The sequence below is a fragment of the Zeus faber genome (assembly GCF_960531495.2).
Source record: "Zeus faber genome assembly, chromosome: 15".
NCBI lineage: Eukaryota > Metazoa > Chordata > Actinopteri > Zeiformes > Zeidae > Zeus > Zeus faber.
Genome location: NC_137194.1, coordinates 5765599 through 5784481, shown reverse-complemented (window position 1 = coordinate 5784481; position 18883 = coordinate 5765599). Strand labels below are relative to the sequence as shown.

Here is an 18883-nt window from a genome sequence, read left to right as displayed (position 1 = left end):
TGTTTCCACCTGCCCTACTATTTTTTTTTGGTCATTATTTACAGTAAAAAAAAAAAAAAAAGTTTGTACATGAATCAATGGAAATGACACCAAAACACACCAGAGGTACTCTATCTGGATCATGGTGGAAAGCTCAGAGTTTGGGAACGACTACAACAGCTTTGCCTTAAACTTTCAGAGAAATGGGCCGCATGGAATTGTCGAGACAGAGTTAGGGACCAAAGTTAAAAAGTGAAAAGTCTGCATTTAACTCGGAGTGCGACGGACACAATTGTGCGAAAACCCCTTTCATTTTTTTCCCCATGGAGAATTTGTTTTGGAACATATTTGAGGGTCGATCCTGCTGAGTTTGAGAACAACCAAGCGCTGGTTTCGACCCGTGTCTGCGCAGCGCACAGAGGCCACACAGGGCGGGGACGCACGCTCACATCGTGCAGCGAACACAACGCGCCACGTGAGACGGGGTCATCTGAGGCGCCCTGACATCACGACTGGGGCGGGACCACACGAAGTAACATCCACAACATGGACGCATTTCTGCCTGTTTTCCTGGCTGCATGACGTCGAACGCAACATAGCATAAAATAACTTCACCGGGTTTTGCACCCGGTCCGAGACAATACAAACTTTAAAATAACTCGGAATTTGTGTCTGAACGGCGTAGTCTGGTCCGGCGTCAGTCCAGTGTCTCCACCTGATTGGGGAGGAGCAGCGGCAGCTCGATCCCGCCGTGTTCCGCGTCCAGCAGATTGACGGCGTCCGTGGCCGTGGCGGGCGGATGGGTGGGATCGGAGGCCAGCGGGGACGGGGGGTCGCTGGCTACGTTGGGCTCGCCCGAGTTGCGCAGGGAGAGCGAGAGGGCCGGCGAGGGCCTCCTGGGCGAGCGGGAGAGGCAGCACGGCAGCAGCTTCCCCAGCGCCCGCTTGAAGTCCCTCATGAAGAGCGGGTAGATGATGGGGTTCATGGTGCTGTTGCAGTAGCCCAGCCAGGTGATGGCGTCGAACAGGGCAGGCGGGACGCACTCGCACACTGCCTGAGAGAGAGGGCCAAAGAGGACGAAAGGGCAAGGAGAGCAAATGGCAGAAGCAGGGACAAGGTATAAAAGCTCAATGATGCGCTCCATTATCATTCACTACCAACTTAAAGGGGACCTTTTACGTTCCTTTCCCATTATGCTCATTTTTTACACATGAATACAAGTCTCTGAGGTCCCCCAAAACATTTTCTTGAAGTCTTTTGCTGAAAATACCACTGAGATTGTGCATTCCAGCCATTGTGACATGCGTCTAAACCTGTTCCAAAAAGGGCTGTTTCAGTGCGTGCAGCTTTAATGGTGAATGGGCAGCCAAGCCCCGAGTTCTTAGCCAATGGGGTTTGCGCTTTAGCCTGGGCTCCGTTCAACTTTCCCTGTAAACTTTCACTGATTTCACCTCATCGCTCCTCCAAAATCTGTTTCTGAACAAATTTGAGGCGAGATATAAGCAATCCAGTCGCTGAATCTTCACTCATATTAGATCTACAAGGCCTCTTTTAAGAGTATGTTCAGACTTGGGTTGCCGTGCTCCAGGCTCAGGGGACAAGGACACTGCACCTGGACGCTTGGGGATTCTAGGACGCAGGGATCTTTTGTTTCATGTAAACATTGGAAAATAAAATAAATACATACATCTACAATGCACAATTTCAATTGGTTTTGTTTGGAGAAACGCACTGCAGATGGGATGGAGCAGATGACACGTAAAGAAATCTGTGCTGAGCTTATGTCATTCTATACAGAACATGGCAGAGAATAAGGAAAAGCATAATAGGTCCCCTTTAAAATGGGAATTCTACCGCAAGCCATAATTTCAACTCATTGCACCGATGGACGTGTAATCGACATAATCTCTGGAGGGAACTAAAAGCAGCGGTAGCGGCCAAAGGTTTAGGGGTATACGTCCAAATTGCACATAACTTTACCCCTGGTTAACTTGCTAGTTGACTAGTACAGCGGACAAGGCGGCGAACCCCCCTCAGTTGCAGTCCGTGTTGAGACGGGAAGCCAGAATGTTGGCAGCGCTCAAAGAGATTTGTTTGTTCGAGAACATTTGACTGCAGGCAGCGTGTTCCTTACCTCCGAGATAAGTCTGTGTACCTCCACTCACTTTAACCCCGTTATTGGTTGAACTGATAGCCCACATCATACAACAGAGGTTTTTTTTGGGGAGACGTGTATGGGTGGGGTATGATAGATTTGGTCCGTCGAGAGCGGAGAGAGAAGATACTCCCACTTCCAACACACGGACGTCACTGGAGAAAGTGAGCGGCAGTACCTGGGCTTCATCTCGAGGTGAGGAACGTGCACAGCCAAACGTCCAAACAAAGCTCCCGAATCCCTTTTCCCCCCCATTTTCACCCGCGACAGGGGTCGACCCCTCGGGCCCGACTTCTGCCGGTCAGGCTGAGGCCGTAATCGTGCGAGAGGGAAACAACAATGTGAACGATGGCGTCGGGACCCGGCCGCTTTCCTCTTCTCCCCCAGCGCCCTCGAGTCTCCCTTTGAAAAGCCCTGGAGGGTTCTCTTCATTTTTTTTTTTGTCTCGATCAGTAGAACGGGGAGACGTCGAGAAGGGAGACAGCTGCTGAAGTAGAGGTTCCAATACTATCAAGCTGTGGGGGCGAGTTGGTGGGGGGGGGGGGGGGGGCTGCATTCACACACCACATTGAGTGTGAAAAGGAAAGGAGAGCGCCAACACGGCTCTGTGCGCTCCGCGTTTCGTGGGTGGGTGGGCGGGGGCAAAAGGGTGCACAGATGGGAAATGGAAATGACCGGATTATCGCGAGCTGGAGAAAATGGGACAAGTGTGATTACCAATTTAGATTACGCCGTTTCCAGAGATTGATTTAGTTCTGGAGGAGCGCTTTGTTCGTTCCCCGTCCTGTTTGGGAGGTCGTCTTCACGGGCAATGTTCTCTTTTTTTTCTTGTGTGTTTATATTCATCGATTAATGAGCAAAATTAGGTGTTGTTTTTACCCCCTCCGGAGCTCCCAGTCCAACCCAATCGAAAATCGACAACGCCGGCGACCTGAGCACAGCTCTGAAACGGTAATTTAATGTGTTGTTTTCCTGGCGAGTAACCGAAATGAGTCAGCCACAAGTCTCCCTGAACGACAGTCTATTTCCTCGTCGGATTGCTTGGTAGAGCGGTGACGCCGGGCAGAGCCAACGCTAAAATAGATTGGTATCCAAGTGTCCTCCACACACACACACACACACACACAGACATACACACTGATACAAACACACCCATACACACACACACACACACACACACTGATATATACACACACACACACACACACACACAATAATACACTCTATTTCACGCTTTGCTCACATTCCCCTACCGTACAACAACGAGATAAACTAAAAATGCAAGTGTGAAAATTGCAACCACTACGCCGTCTGAATCACTGGGGTATGTGAACACAAAGTCCCCCCTCGTGTCATCAGACATATGAAAACCTGGAGTAGTAGTGAAGTAAAATTTGTTTAAAGAAAAAAGGGCTCACGGTTCCCTTAAGCAGACGCATCACTCCAACTTTTGTTTACAGGACGCCGCGTGGCTTACTTTTCTATCCGGTTATCTATCTACGTATCTCTTCATTCTATCAGAGGATCCATGAATGTCTCAACGGGTGCGGTTGTTGACATGTGGATGCCTCACATGAGCTAAGCAGGCGGTCGTTGTGATACCCCTGGACCAGTGGGACCCCACCTCTTTAGGGCTGGGCAATAAGGATTAAATGAAATATCTATATTTTTGGTATATCAGTAATTTGAAGATATTTTTGTGACTATATCGATATTTACGAGCGAAAAACATTTAAGAAACAATCACTAGTAATGTTATAACTACTGTAGATTTATTGATAAGAAAAGTCTATGAAGTTCAGAAATTTGCATTACTTCAGTGTAATGCAGCCTTAAAGACTTTTTAACAATAATAATATCACAATATTATAATCAAAATCCTGGACGATGTCTTGTCTCATATCGATAGATATTGATATATACTGTAGCGTAACTCCCCACTTTATATTGAAAATGCAGCTTTAATATTTTAAATGTAACTACCCCCAACCCCAAATCCTTAGTTTTGTTCGGCTAAATCATCATCATCAAGGTTTATGTTTGTCGTTTCATCTAATAATCCTCCACTCTTGGCCGCCGAACGCTGATTCATTCCGGTTAACCCCTCACCCACAGTTATAACACAAAGAAATGTCCCTGGGCCAGAAGCGGTGTCAGCTGTCGGTGCCTACCTGAGCCATGTTTGTTATGAAAAAGGGCAGCCAGGCGCTGAAGAAGAGTCCCAGCAGCACGCCCAGCGTCAAGCTGGCCTTCAGCGCTCTCCGGCCTTGCCTGTGCGCCAGACGTCGCTCGCTGTTTACCGACAACTGTGGAGAGAGGGTCAACGCCAAAGGATCCGTTATCTTCCACCCGGACATGACCGGCTCATCTTTTCGGTGACGGGAAGTGACCAAGGCGGTCACCTCACAGGTTCCATCGTCCAGCCCAGGGATGCCTGATGGTGTGGCGGATCACTTCGATCACTCGCCTCCGCCTTCCTGTTATTCTTTTATTACCATCACCCGACTGATCTTTGCATCTGGCTCTGCGGGAACATCCGAATCGCGAAAAACCTTTGAATTTGAAAAAGCTAGGCAGCTCGTCTCGGTCGGAAGGCCACGGAGACGTACAGTACGCTGATGCTCGGATCGTCCAGCCGTTCACTTTCTCACCTTTGCAGACACCGATTGCATGCGAGCGGTTCTGTAAGGGGTGTTTTCTGCTCTTGCCTCAACCCTTTATTGGACAAATGTACCGCTGGTTCTCAGAGGCAGCCTCGTTCTGAAATCCTCAGCTCAAAGTGGCCCAGTGGCTCGTGAAGAATTGTGGCACGCATGCAGCTGGAGGTCCGTAACATAGCTACCGACCGTCTGTACAAACCCATCACCCTTAAAAACCACCCAGTTGTTTTTGTTAACCGCTCGAGAGAGAGAGAGTGGCTTTTCATTTAGTTTCCACTTCAGTTGGAGATGTTTTCGACTGCATTGGAAATTGGCCACCTTTCTGTCCTTTGTTTTTTTGGGGGCCTGGGGGCCAGTTTTGAACAATTACACTGCCCGCGGTGTTACATTTTAACGCAAAAGGCGGGCAACGTGACATGGCTCGTCTCTTACCTACATACACAACCTACATACACAACCAATTATCTGCCAGGCCCCAGCTCAACTCTTTATGAGGATTTAAATACCATAGTTTGGTTTGAAATGGCTTTTCTGTTCTGTTGTTAATTCCTCTCCAAATTAGCCGGGCTCCAGTTGACCTTGAGAGCCTGCCTCCTCTATGAATGCAGTAAATATCAGTGAAACAATGTCAATGGAAACTCTTATTCTGTCCTATTCAAGATTTAATCAAGATAGAGCTGGGAGAAGGTTGAAAGCTACGGTACTGGGACTAAAATTAAAACCCACATTGTTAGACCCACTGCCGTTAGATTTGTGAACGCTCTCTCGCATTTTAGATAAATGAAGACTTTATTTAATTTAATTTAATTACTCTAAGAGCGAGTGGAGAACACTGTTCCACTTGTTGTCCTTGTGCTGCATGTTCCCAGTCTGATACATTAAAGATGTTTTTGTCTGATATACAGAAAACCTGCCAGGTTTACCTTTTAATAATCACTCACTAGAATACATGACCAGATTTTGGGGTCGGGTGAAAGTATCGATGCTGAATTTCAAAAATACACCTTGTTGCCTTTTTAATTTGCTGTGCATCCACTATATTCCTTTATGTTTTCTTACCGGTGCACTGCGTGACACAGTGGGCTCCTGGTGGCTGAAGTCATCTGCGTCCTGGTGAGCAGGTCCTGCTGCAGCCCCCGGTGATGGGGGTCGGGAAGGTTCCCCTAGGGAAGGATGGGGATATGGCGGGTGGCTGAGCGCCGCCACCCTCCTCGCCTGCCGCCGGGCTGCCAGCAGGATCCGACAGTAGGTGAAGCAGATAGCACTGGAGGGTAGAAAGAAGGTAAGGACGGATGCCACCAGGGCAAAGGGTAGCGTGACCTGCAGCCGGCACTGGAAGGACTGGCCCGCGGAAGGCAGGAGCTGAAAGTACGATGGCGGGTACAACACGTCAGAGTAGCCGCTAATGTTGCCACCAATGACCTGGTGCATTAGGGAATTCCCGCTTCCGTGGCCCAAGCTGTGCCACTTCATCTCAATAGGGAGGAAGGAGGCCAGAGCGGCCAGCCCCCAGGCGGCCCCCACCAGGAGCAGGGCCCTGGGGGGAGTCATCCTCTGCTTGTAGCGCAGCGGCGAAATGATGAGGAGGTAGCGGTCCAGGCTGATCACGCAGAGGTTGAGGATGGAGGCGCTGCAGCACATGACATCGAAGCAAAGCCAGACCGGGCAGAAGCCCGGCCACAGCACCCAGGCCCCGCACAGCACGTTGAGCATGGCGGGCGGCATCACCACCAGTGCCACCATCAGGTCGGACAGGAACAGTGACACCAAGAAGCAGTTTGAGGTGCAGCGCAGAGAGCGATGGGCAAACACCAAAGCGATAAGCAGCATGTTGCCACAGGCTGTCATGAGGATGATGACGGTCAGCATGAATGCCAAGAGCCAGGGGCCGCTGCCGGTGACGCCCCAAGCGCTGGTGGTGTGATGGCTTCCGTTATAGTTCCCCAACTGGCCAACGGCATCTACCCCTCCTCTCACACCATCTAAGCCCTGCGAGGGAGAGTCACCCATGGTGCTGTTCTCAGATTATCAATGTTAAGTGAGCTGGCTCCCTCCCTCCACTTTCAGGCACCCCTTCGCTCCTTCCTTGTAACACGGTTTTTACGGGCACTGATGGGAGTCAAGAGTGCCCCAAGAAAGAATGCTTAATCTGCTCCTGGCATAGGCAGCCAAACATCTTACTTGAGGTAGTCTGAACTGCAGAGAGGCCACAGGTGTCTTCTACTGGCAAGCCATCCATCCTTTTCTCCGCCAGGGTTAACAGGTCTGTTGTCCATGAGTCATTCCAGCCCCCTCCCTGCGGAGCAAACACCTTCTGGAGCCCTGCGGTCGCCTCCCCCACCACCAGCGTAGCGATGAAAATCACAAGCACTGTTCGCTCCATCTCTCCATGCTGACAGGCTGGTCCTTGCCTCGTCTACAGCTGAGAGAGTGAGTGAGCCATTCGGTGGCAGACAGTGGGTTTCAAAGCTGCGTGTCACAACGATGACAGTCACCGGGGGAGGGCAAAAACAGAAGAGGTGGGCTTCGATTTAAGCGTATCAGAAGAGTGCCAGTGAGAGAGGAACGGCAAAATATGCACGGAACATAGAGCAGTTCTCAAAACTGTACCGCCTCCAACAGGATTTTTTTACTACCCCACTAGGTCTTCTGTAGCGCCGGAGCTGTCAAGTCTTCGCCACAAGTCTTTTTACTTTATTGCGCGCCAGACGTCTCGAGAAACGAGCAGCAGAAAGCAACAAAGAATATCCCACAGCTTGTCTTTGAGAAGCAAAATTCTGCCTGCAAGTGCTCTACAGGTATCATGGCTGGCGCTCCCGGTGCCTTTTGATCCCCCACTCTTCTTAATCCCTGTGTCGGCCACTCCAGTGCGCCTTCCACCCAGGACGCAGAGTTTCTCAGAAGGAGCGTGTCGAGGCATCGAGCCGTTAATGCATGCCCGTGCACAATCACAGCCCAGAAATGCTAATTCTTCATCCTAAGCGTGGGTGTTGTTTTGGTGTTTGATTGAAGCATTTTTAACTATCGCTGTATTACCACCAGGACATTAGGAATAGTACATTTTATCCCCTGTTAAGTCACAGCAACGTGGATGAGGATGGATTGAACATGGGAAGATCCTGCTTTTTTGTAATGTATTTTAAGGGTTTTAAAGGTCTGGTAATTGACCATAGATGTCTAATAAATGTTTGATACTTACTAAAATGCCTTCCCCTGTACAGCCAAACATTGTAATGTGATTAAAAATCCTTGTTTTGTTTTTTAAATTTATTTCTTTAGCCTGCAATTTCCCACCTCTGGAGGTGAATAAATTATCTTTCTAGTTTTGTGCAGCACTTTCTAACTACCCAAAGCAATGAATGCATTTTCGATTTCTTTTGATTACCCCTCAAGCAAAAATAAATAAATAAATAAATAAATATACCTGGTTATACACGTGGGGGAAAATGAATCACCGGTATTCAGTCAGAAAAGAAGAAATAACTTTAAGGACAAAAAGGATTTTGAATAAAAACAGTAGACATAAGTGAAAATCAAGCAGTCCCTCCCCGGTCTCTCCGATGTGGGCCCCTGATAATTAATGGGTATTTAAATAATTAAGTGGCTTTTGTGACAAGGCTAATTTGTCAACCTACCAGTAGGAGCACTTGAATGTCAAATGTTGTGAGACAATAGGCATGCTCACATTTCCAAATAAATCAAGAGAAACATGTTTTTTATCCTTTCATGGTGGTTTTTATTAAAGAAACACAAGACGGTCCTGTTGAGGCGCATACAAAGCAATGGCCAGTCGTACGAGGGGAATAATTGTCCAACAGAGACGCAGGTCCAACTGGAGAACAGTGCAAACGCTAAACATCCCAAAAAAAGAAGCCACGGAAATAAAGAGCCAGTCCGTCGGTGACAAACATCTATTGCTCCTGTTGGAAAGAAATACATCGGAATATTACTTGAGTATTTGACAAATTAACGTTTTGAGTTTCAGTTCAGCTCTTCTGAGGGACACGTCTCTCCGGACCAACCTTTATGCTTCTGTGCGGTAAATAATGTGATCTCAAATCAGTCTGACAGTTGGAATATGCCATGCCCAGTCCCGTTCCCAAACCGAAGGAAATCGGCCACGTGCGTCCTGAAAACACGACAAGTGCGGAATCTTTATTTGTCGTAATGGATAAAACAGATACAATTTTTAAAAAGCAATGTGACCCATTTCCAAGTCTATTGAAGAAAAATGTTTGTCCTTTGGCACAAATGTACGGCTATGAGGAGCTCTGACAGGATGCTGGACATCTTAAGCTGTGCGTCGCCCATAAGGGACCTCGGGGCGAGAATGAAGGAGGCGCCCAAAAGTTTAAAACCACCAAAACGACTCACTTTTGAAGAACATGACGGAGAACACGATGCCCAGCCCCAAGCCGGCACCTGGGAAGAGAGGACGACACATGAGCGGGAGGGGAGACATTTAAAGAGACAGGATCTCTTTTGTTCTCCGACGCGGTGATTCTCAGTTCGATATGACCCCGTTGGATGAGATTTTTGTCTCTGGGACCCCCAATGTGAGATGTTTTTTATCTGGGACCCCCAACCTGACAAGATGTTTTTGTTCTGTTATGGATTTTTGATATATAAGCAGATGTGCTGATGTCACCCTTCTCAACGTCTTTGGTTTTTTTTCTTCTTCGAGTCACTCGGTCCTCCTCACATGCGGTGCAGATGGAACCGCTTATAATCGTCACGGTTACAGTGATCAACCGCTGACATGCATCCAAAAGCATGGTACAGAATCATTCCTATACAAATGCTGTTTTAATAATCCCCTTGTAGTAATCAAGTCGTCTGCTTACAGCGTTGACAACATGATGACAACGTCCGGGGAAAAAAAGTTAAATGTTTAACGACGCCAATACAATTTCTTTTACTTTACTCCCATGATCCTTTGCCTCACGGCAACCCGTCTGCAGTGGTGCTGCAGGATTTCCTTACCATTTTTACATTTTCATGAAACACTTTAAATCCTGTGCGACAATTATTTTAAGTTTAACATTTATTGAAGACTGATAATTGGCAAAACAGGTGGGTGTAGAGCGGTGGCGTGAATGCGTTATGGAAACAATTTATTAATTTATTACACATCATGTTTATTACATGTAAAATTATTGACGCAAGGTTATTTCATGTTTTAATTTAATGTGTTAATGCGCGTTGTTTTACAAAGGTGATGTTAAATTCAATATAAGATGTTATAGACATGGCCTTGCCCTCTCTGCATTGCCTGGAAAAGGTCCTTGAGGACGATCTGCACCAACCAAAACAAGTAACACTGATTTTAAATGGTACTTTTTGCTTTATTTGAGACAATCTTTACACGAGTAATTTGACTTAAGTGCAATTTCACCATAACAACGGTACTTTTACTCGAGTAACGTTAATTTAGTACTCTTCCCACCTCTGAACGCTACAGAGATAACATTTGATAACACCTTGGATGATGATGAAAAAAGTCATCACTGTCATACATTGACATATCGTCATGCAGTCTACATTGTCTACCTGTGCTGAGGACCCCCCGGGACCCCACCTTGAGAAACTCTGCTCTAACGGGTGGTTACATTAAACAGGTACCTGGTATCGTTTCCCTTTGGAAATAAACAAAAGAGTTTATCGTGATCTATCCTCGTGGAGGGATAGAAAGGCGGCGCCCCGCTGCCTGCCTGCCTGTCTGTCTGTCTGTCTGTCTGTCTGACGACACAACTGCCCCCTGACGGACCTCGCCGCAGCCGCTTGACATTAGCTTTAGCTCCAGTTAGCTTCTCGCCAAAGTCATTGGCGCCCACGCTCCTCCTTGTGGACGCCACGGTCGCGGCCACGCCCGACACAAGGGGGTGCGGTCGCACAAGCCCCTTGGCTCTATTTACCGGCTTTGATGGTGCCATCCGCCAGGCAGCGGTCCCACTTCTTGCCCAGCTCCTTCTCAGACATCCCGGCGTTGGCTCGTTCGCCTGCGACGCTGCCCGCACGGCGCTCGACTGGAACGCCGCAAATCTCGCGAGACGTCCATCCGTGACCGGGAGCGGCGCGATGTCGCCATCGTGTGGCGGGGAAACGGCGGCGCTACGAATAGAAGACGACGATATAAAAAGATGATAAACGAAATATAAGATAATTAAAAAAAAATATATAAAAAAAATGCAATAAACCTACAACTTTGCTAGAAAATAAATAAATTATTATACAATATACCTTAAAAAATATGTATAAATAATAATAAAGCTCTGTATCAACAATCCCAACTGTCAATAACAGGAAATTCCACACACACACACATATTTACACATACATAAAAATACATATACACACATATACACATACTGTACATACATACATACACATACTGTACATACATACACACACATATTTACACATACATAAAAATACATACACACATACTGTACATACATACATACACACACGCACATACTGTACATACATACACACACACATACTGTACATACATACACACACATATTTACACATACATAAAAAACCATACATACATACTGTACATACATACACACACACACGCACATACTGTACATACATACACACACATATTTACACATACATAAAAATACATATACACATACTGTACATACATACACACACACACACACATAACTACAAATACATATACACACACACATATACTTATACATATACACACATATTTACACATACATAAAAATACATATACACACATATACACATACTGTACATACACACACACATACTGTACAAACATACACACACATATTTACACATACATAAACCATACATACATACTGTACATACATACACACACACACGCACATACTGTACATACATACACACATATTTACACATACATAAAAATACATATACACATACTGTACATACATACACAAACACACACATAACTACAAATACATATACACACACACACAAACACATACAGAAAATATCTACAAAATTGTGGCACGGTGGCGCAGTGCATTGCACTGCTGCCTCAAAGCAAGAAGGTCCTGGGTTGGATTCCCGCCTGGGGCGCTGTTGGCACCGTGCTCCGGCGGGTTATCTCCCAAATAGGAGCCTTTCTGTGTGGAGTTTGCATGTTCTCCCCGTGCGCACATGGGGTTTCCTCCACCTCCCGTCAGTAAGGACCCCCACCAAAAAAAAAAACATGCACCCATCATTGTCTGACCAGCGATGGACATTTATCATCTGGTCCCCGGGCGCGTCCACGTATGCTGCCCACTGCTCCTGGCTGTGCCCCCAGAGGAAGGACAAGCCAGGATGGGTCAAAAGCAGAGAATCCATTTCACCGGCCACCATCAATGCATGTGTGTGTGTGTGTGCAAGCATGTGTTATAGTGTGGTGTGTTGCGTGACTAATAAAGACTGTTTCTTCTTTCTTCTTATGTTAATGTGATTGTATCATAAAGGTGTTTCATGAAAATTTGGAAGGTCAAGTTTGACCGTTTCTATGGACTCCGGTCACCATTTTTGGAGTATCACGTCCATTCAATTGCATAGAGAAATAGCCAAAACATAGCAAAACACACAAAAAGGGAGAAAAAGAACGGTCGAGGCGTCACACAGGCCGTCTCACACACACACACACACACACACACAAAAAGCTTGGAGGCGAGGAGACTGGCGGACATTTTATTTTTCGACACAGATCCGCAGCACATTCCAACACTGGTTTCCTGAGACGATTCCACGCGGCCACACTCCCGTGTGGGACGGGGCCCACCGTGACACCCCCGGCCTCCAGATCCGCCTCCGGTCAAAGTCTTTCCGAGCGCGGGGGAGGGGGGGGTGTCCTTCGATACGCTACGCACACAATCAAAGTACTAAAACGTGGAAAACGTGTTGTGAATCCTACAAAACAAAACAAAAACGTATCGAACGCGTAGAACGACGCGCTGCACACGAACAACGCAGCGCGGACACGAAGACGTTCTAATCTAAGATGGTGCCGAGTGGGATCTGAAGTTCTCACAGTACTTCCTGTAAACACATCGCACTGGTGATTACAAGCATTTGACACAATTTCTCAGTGTGTGTGTGAAGTGAAGGACACCGAAGAGGTAGAAGCTGCGTCCTTAAAAAGCAAATAAGTGACTCTTTGGTTAACACAGCTTTACAGCCCTGACGTGCCGCGCCACTTTCAAGGGTGCCGGACCGCCGCAGGCGCCTCGCCCCGCCTTGTGATCGGGTCCTGAAGCCGTCGTGGGTTTTCGCGCCAAGGGACTGACTCCCACGGCCACGGGGCGGGGCTCACACGTCACGAGAGGTCCCACCAGGAGGGATCCTGGAAACACGCGCGAGAGGTGACGCTTCCGCGTCGCCGGCCCCCCGACCCAGTTGCCGTACGGCTCGGCGGGAGAGTCGTTTGGCAGTGTTTTCATTTTTTTTTTGGGGGGGGCTCCCGCCAGAGCTCCGCTAAACTTTCCTCCGTTTCTCAGGTGTGGTCCAAGCACACGGCGGAGCCTTCCCCCTTGCCGTGCTTGCTGATGATGACAATGGTCCGTTGTCACGTGAGCGTGCCCGCCGCACCTGCCGGCGTAGACAGGAAGCTGATCGTCCTATTCTGCGTTTCGGCGATGTCTTGCGTTCTCACTGGCCGCAGCCCGCCGCTGCTGTCGGCACCTTTCACGCTACAGGGTTTGGACTCCCCGACCGGTCCAGATGTTGAACCTGCTACATGTCTCTCGGAGTCGTGTTGTGAGCAGCTCACACAACGCGATCTTCGCTGATGGGAAGGCACTGCGAGATGCCTCCGAGCTGCGGCTTTTGTCTGGGATCTATTTATTACATTTCTATTTCACCCCTCCCCCCACCACCCGTCTGAAGACATTTATTCACGCTCTCCTTTTTTTTTTTTAATAATTGCCTTCATCTTGCCAGGGTTTGGCCTCCGTTGACATCTCGCTCGCGGTAATGAACACAGTTCACAGCCCGTTCTGAAATCAGCCCAGCCTGCATAGCAGTATTGACAAAAATAAAATAAACGTACACGGTGGTCTATATTGCAAAAAACATATCGTCGAGTGAATTCCCGCCCGTGTAGAAAACAGAGCGTCCATCAGGTCTTGAAAGTACGGAGGGGCTCAACGGGAATCCCCCCCCCCAAAAAAATAAAATAAAAAATAATAATAATTAAAATGCGATGCCGTGGCCCGTTACTCCGTGGAGCCCGGTTCCAGCGCTACCGTCGGCTGGATGGAATGTGTATTCACAGAACTCTTGCTGATGGTGAGAAGGTCGCGGAGCTCCTTGTTCTCGATCTGAGGAAATGACAATGAAATAATCGGGTTTATTCTGGCTTACAAAAATTGAATTGAAAATTTTAAATGTAATTAATTTTAAGCACTTATTTATTTATTTTTTTATATAATCAATTGTCAATATGATCCTTATTCATTAAAATATAATATAATCTTAGTCTTGTTTTATGTATATTTATAAATCTATTATTAATCTCATTGTCACTATTATAAGGGAAAACCATATAAACATTGTTATAAGTGTCTATTTCCAACCATTCTAACCTGGATTAAATCTACATTTCCCTGGCATCGTCTATGTTGTAAAAGCGATATTACGAGAAGATGTGAAAAACAAAACCAGGGGAAAATCACAGCTTTTCAACGACCAGGGTTTTGTTTTTCAAGGGCTTTTCAAGCACGTCGTACAAGAGGAGCTATTTTCAAGGTCTTCCAGTACTTTGATTTCTGGGGATGAAATTCAAGCAATCTTGCGGGAGAAAGAAAAAAAAACAAAAAAACAAAAAAACATTTGGAACGGTGGGAAGGCTCGAATGAAAGCTTCGCAATCACCTCCAACTGTGCCAGCCGCTCCCGGACCGAGCAGTAACGCCGATCGTCCACCTGCACCGCTCTTCTCATCACCTGACCCATCTCGCATATCCGCTCCACCTGGCTCTGCACCTCCTGGACGACACCGCAACAAGGCACCGCAATGCACTTTGAACAGGGTTGCATTCTGGCATATCACTTAATCTAATTCAAGGACTTCCAAGTACTTTCTTTAAGCACACATTTTCAAGGACTTTGCACAAAACAAATAATTAAAAAATGTTAGTTTTTTTTGTCTCAAGTCAATTAATTAATTAATATATATACACACACACACACACACACACACACAATAATATTAATCTTATTGTCATCTATAATAAGAAGCATCTATTTCCAACCATGCTGGATTAAATTTACATTTCCCTGACACAATCTACGTCGTAAAAGCAATTCTGATTTTCTTTTTGAATGTTACGAACAACGTTGATGTTGAAAAAAAACCCCCAAAAAACAGGGGAAGACCAAATGATCAGATCTGATTTTCAAGGCCTTTTCAAGCACTTCGGCACAAAAGGGGGCTATTATCAAGGTATTGCGGTGCTTTGATTTCCAGTGAGGACAATTCAAGCATCTCGGGCACCTGGCTAGAACCCTGTTTTAATGGAATAGTACGTATAAACAGCAACAAAACAAAAAAAAACAATGACTAAATAATCACGACAATAGAATTCAATGGGCCGCGTACTTTGGCATGGTCCTCATGGAGGTTGAGCACAGGCTGTGTGTCCAGCTCCTTCTTCCCCATCATGAGCTGGAGCATCTGCTTGCGATACCGGCCCATAATCAGCTCCAGCGCGTACTGGTGCTCTTCCAGGGACAGCCACAGCTCTGCGGGAAGGAGCCGGGGGTGAGTGGACAGCAACCCGGGACGGTGCACACATGTGGGCAACAAAAAAACTCATGTAGTCCAGCAATTCAGGATCCAATATTTAAATCACAACGCTGCATAGACGCACAGTGTGTGGACGGACCAGCGCGGTTGCTGGTTTGTTACCTTTATTCTCCTGCTGCAGCTCTTTGATTTGAGTGTTTTCCTGTGTCAGCAGGACGTGGGGCTTGCACTTGTTCAGCTCCTGGGTGTCTGAATCCTCCACGTGCTGTGGACACACGTCATTGTCATGACCAAATCACAAGGATAGCCCCTGTTCTCGGACCATGTTGCCGCCGTCTCCCGGTCCTGCCGCTTCGCACTACTCAACAAGTCAGGCCGTACCTGACCCAATATGCCACTTAACTGCTGGTACAAACCTTGGTGATGTCCCATCTCGACTACTGCAACGCCCTCTTAACAGGCTTGCCGGCCTGTGCGGTGAAGCCACTACAGATGATACAGAATGCGGTGGCGCGACTGGTGTTCAACCAGCCAAAGAGGGCACATGTCACTCCGCTGCTCATCGAGCTCCACTGGTTACCTGTAGCCGCTCGCATCAAGTTCAAGTCTCTGATGCTGGCCTACAGAGTGATTGCTGGGAATGCTCCCACCTACTTAAATGCTCTTGTAAGAGCACATGTTGCCCCCCGGGTTCTGGACTCGTCAAATGAGCGTCGCCCGGCTCTGCCGGCCGTACAACCACGGCAATCCAGGCTATTCTCATTTGTAGTTCCACGTTGGTGGAACGAGATGCCAAAAATGACCAGAGCAGGGACCTCCCTCTCTGTCTTTAAGAAGCACCTGAAGACCCAGCTCCTCAGTGAGGAGCTCCTGCCCTAACCTACAATTACTTAGCACCACCTTGCAGTATTTATTGTTACACTAATGTTGTTGTTGTTAAACTAATCTCTGTCGCAATGTAGCTTGAATGTTGTTCTCCCTTGTAAGTCGCTTTGGATAAAAGCGTTTGATAAATGACTAAATGTAAATGTAAACGTAAATGTTCATGGTGCGTTCGAAACCCTCGGATTTTCCAGGCACGTACTTCGTGTACTCCGGCAAACATAGCTGGTGCATGGTTGGAAGCGCAACTAAAACATGTGTATTATTGTGTTATCGCGTTGTATTGTTGCACTGGTGTGAAACAGCATTTAATAACCCGTTTCGGATTCGTGAAACTTTTATTTCATTTGTGTAAACATGAGATATACATCTGTTCCGGGACAGCGCGGTTCCGGCTGACGGTACCTTGTCGGGCAGGGCATTGCCCACCTCCCGCATGCCGTGTACCCTGTGGCTGAGCGCTCCGGACTGCTCGATCAGCCCCTCCGCGGCGGCGTCGTGCTCCCTGAGCCTCTCCAACAGCGTGCGGGCATCGGCCAGGACCTTCTCCAGGGTGCACGCCATGGACAACTCCTCGGAACTCGGCAGCTCGGAAGACCGCGCCGCTCCGCCCGCTGCGTGTTTGACCCGGGCCGGAGAGCCCGGCTCGGGCTCCGAGGGTCCGCCCGTGCGGAGAGCGAGGGAGCCGCGGGCTCGTGTCGCACCCACGACGCGGCCGCGCGTCGTTCCAAGGCGTCGGGAGGTCGAACTGGACGCGACAGGACCAACTGACGCGGGCGTGGAAGGCGACCGCCGCGACGCTTCCGCCTGGACGCTTCCGTAAAGCTTCAAACCGACGTCACTTCCGCCCCTCGGCGAAGTCGCGTTCAAGGACGTACGCCGCGTTCCGTTGAACTCGGAACTCGTGAAAACGCCAAATCTCCTCCGCGGGGGCAAGTGTGCAACGGATCGGAAAGTAGGAGCCCCAGGTCGGAATTTTGTGACGGACCTATTATTTGAAAACACATCCTCGCGGTGATGTCACCCGTTCTGCAGGTTTTAAGCTCTGTTAATGAACGGTTCTGCAGGCTTTTAGAATAGAATTGGGCGCAGGGCAAGGGAAGTTGGGAGTGGCCGATTTCCAGGTTTCAAAGGAACGCAGCACGAGTACAACGACACGTCACGCCAATGTCATTATTTAATAATGTTAAATTCTTCATTCTTCAGACTTTTTTGTTCCAAAATGCCCGGTCAGCTCTTCCCCATTTTATTATTGAATTGAGTTCACCCCTCAAATCACGCATCTCGTAACAATCGTTGCTTTCTGCTCCTCGTAGTAATAATAAAAGTGGTGGATTTTTAAAAGCTGTATAAATGTCTCTCTCTCTCTCTCTCGGATTGTGCACGCGTACTTTCCTTCAATACATTTATGATGCTGATGATTGTTACTGTTTTACATTATTATGGTATTATCAATCTCATGCCATGATTTTGTTCAATATTATATAGATAACCAAACAACCAAAATCAAGTCAAAGAGATTATTTGTCACAGACGTACACATACGGTCGTACATATATGCAGTGAAATGTCATGACACCCGGTGACTACGCACCAGCTCTATAACCAGGCCCTTCTTTGCAGTGGAAATAACAAAGCACATCCAGTTAAGGATCATTTGGACTTTTCCTCCACTACATCTATACTTTTTACTGTGTTACAGTTATTTCTTTAAAAATTTTTTTTTTTTTACCATTTTTTGGGCCTGTATCACACGTCTAACACGCTCATCTTTTCTTTACCTGGGACTAGGTCTATCAAGCCCCTGAATTAGGCACGGCATGCATAGTGCATGTCGTGCCTAATTCAGGGGCTTGATACTTTTAAAACTTTAAGCACATTTAGAGCAACTACTGTAAACATGCTTTTAATCTGGTAGAAATGCCGAGGTGATGCTACTCGCTTTTACTCGTGTACGAACTTTTGTCGGGGTATTTTTTTTTCCTTAAGTGAACGATCACATTATTGCTCCTATTTGTCCTTATTTGTATAAATATACTGGATATAGTCGCCTTATAATAAGTTATATGACTTAAAAATACATATTTCTGTTTTAGTGCATGTTTCCGTTTGAAACAAACGGCTTAGATCAAATGCGTTGGAGCGACGGGACCGGACGCAAGTCGACCCAATACGCGTCCTACGTCGATAGAAGTTGGTCCTCCTCGTCACACGCACGCCGCGGCGACGTGCTTTACAGAGACCCTCTCCGCCGCGAAGAACAGACGCGTCGCCACGGACCAAACCCCTCCTTCCCTCCCCGCGTGTCAGCGGCGGCGGCTGCCGCGGGCCGCTCGCGGGCGTTGCATTCTGGGGGGAAACGGGTCGCGCGTTTCTCACAGAAAAAAGAGACTCTCTGGCGGCCGCCGGCGATACTCCCGTCGAGTGAAATCTCGCGACAGCGCAATTTCCA

General features: G+C 47.5%; 3 protein-coding genes across 3 annotated transcripts; all 3 read right to left on the bottom strand.

The window, feature by feature from the left end:
- Positions 1 to 676: 676 nt before the first annotated feature.
- htr6 (5-hydroxytryptamine (serotonin) receptor 6) lies at positions 677 to 6804 on the bottom strand (the record flags this gene model as incomplete). The annotated part of the gene is made up of 3 exons (XM_080014540.1): positions 677 to 1033; positions 4306 to 4440; positions 5854 to 6804. The coding sequence occupies 3 exons, from the start codon at positions 6802 to 6804 to the stop codon at positions 677 to 679; spliced, it is 1443 nt and encodes a 480-aa protein (XP_079870666.1).
- A 1708-nt stretch (positions 6805 to 8512) lies between these two features.
- On the bottom strand, positions 8513 to 10830 carry micos10 (mitochondrial contact site and cristae organizing system subunit 10). The gene is made up of 4 exons (XM_080015146.1): positions 10710 to 10830; positions 9169 to 9216; positions 8817 to 8923; positions 8513 to 8714 (listed from the first exon to the last, which is right to left on the bottom strand). Exons 1-4 carry the CDS (start codon positions 10771 to 10773, stop codon positions 8706 to 8708), a joined length of 228 nt encoding a protein of 75 aa, XP_079871272.1. The 5' UTR covers positions 10774 to 10830; the 3' UTR covers positions 8513 to 8705.
- A 2874-nt stretch (positions 10831 to 13704) lies between these two features.
- sike1 (suppressor of IKBKE 1) lies at positions 13705 to 17222 on the bottom strand. The gene is made up of 5 exons (XM_080015145.1): positions 16837 to 17222; positions 15712 to 15814; positions 15403 to 15545; positions 14676 to 14789; positions 13705 to 14123 (listed from the first exon to the last, which is right to left on the bottom strand). Exons 1-5 carry the CDS (start codon positions 16993 to 16995, stop codon positions 14019 to 14021), a joined length of 624 nt encoding a protein of 207 aa, XP_079871271.1. The 5' UTR covers positions 16996 to 17222; the 3' UTR covers positions 13705 to 14018.
- Positions 17223 to 18883: the final 1661 nt, after the last annotated feature.

Excerpts from the sequence above, each read along its gene's own strand:
- micos10 (XM_080015146.1), bottom strand. The coding sequence starts at position 10,773 with ATGTCTGAGAAGGAGCTGGGCAAGAAGTGGGACCGCTGCCTGGCGGAT. Across the intron at positions 9,217-10,709 it reads GGATGGCACCATCAAAGCCG|GTGCCGGCTTGGGGCTGGGC; the intron begins GTAAATAGAGCC and ends CTCTCTTCCCAG. Across the intron at positions 8,924-9,168 it reads CTCCGTCATGTTCTTCAAAA|GACGCACGTGGCCGATTTCC; the intron begins GTGAGTCGTTTT and ends TCGTGTTTTCAG.
- sike1 (XM_080015145.1), bottom strand. The coding sequence starts at position 16,995 with ATGGCGTGCACCCTGGAGAAGGTCCTGGCCGATGCCCGCACGCTGTTG. Across the intron at positions 15,546-15,711 it reads GCTGCAGCAGGAGAATAAAG|AGCTGTGGCTGTCCCTGGAA; the intron begins GTAACAAACCAG and ends TCCTTCCCGCAG. Across the intron at positions 14,124-14,675 it reads AGCGGCTGGCACAGTTGGAG|ATCGAGAACAAGGAGCTCCG; the intron begins GTGATTGCGAAG and ends TCATTTCCTCAG.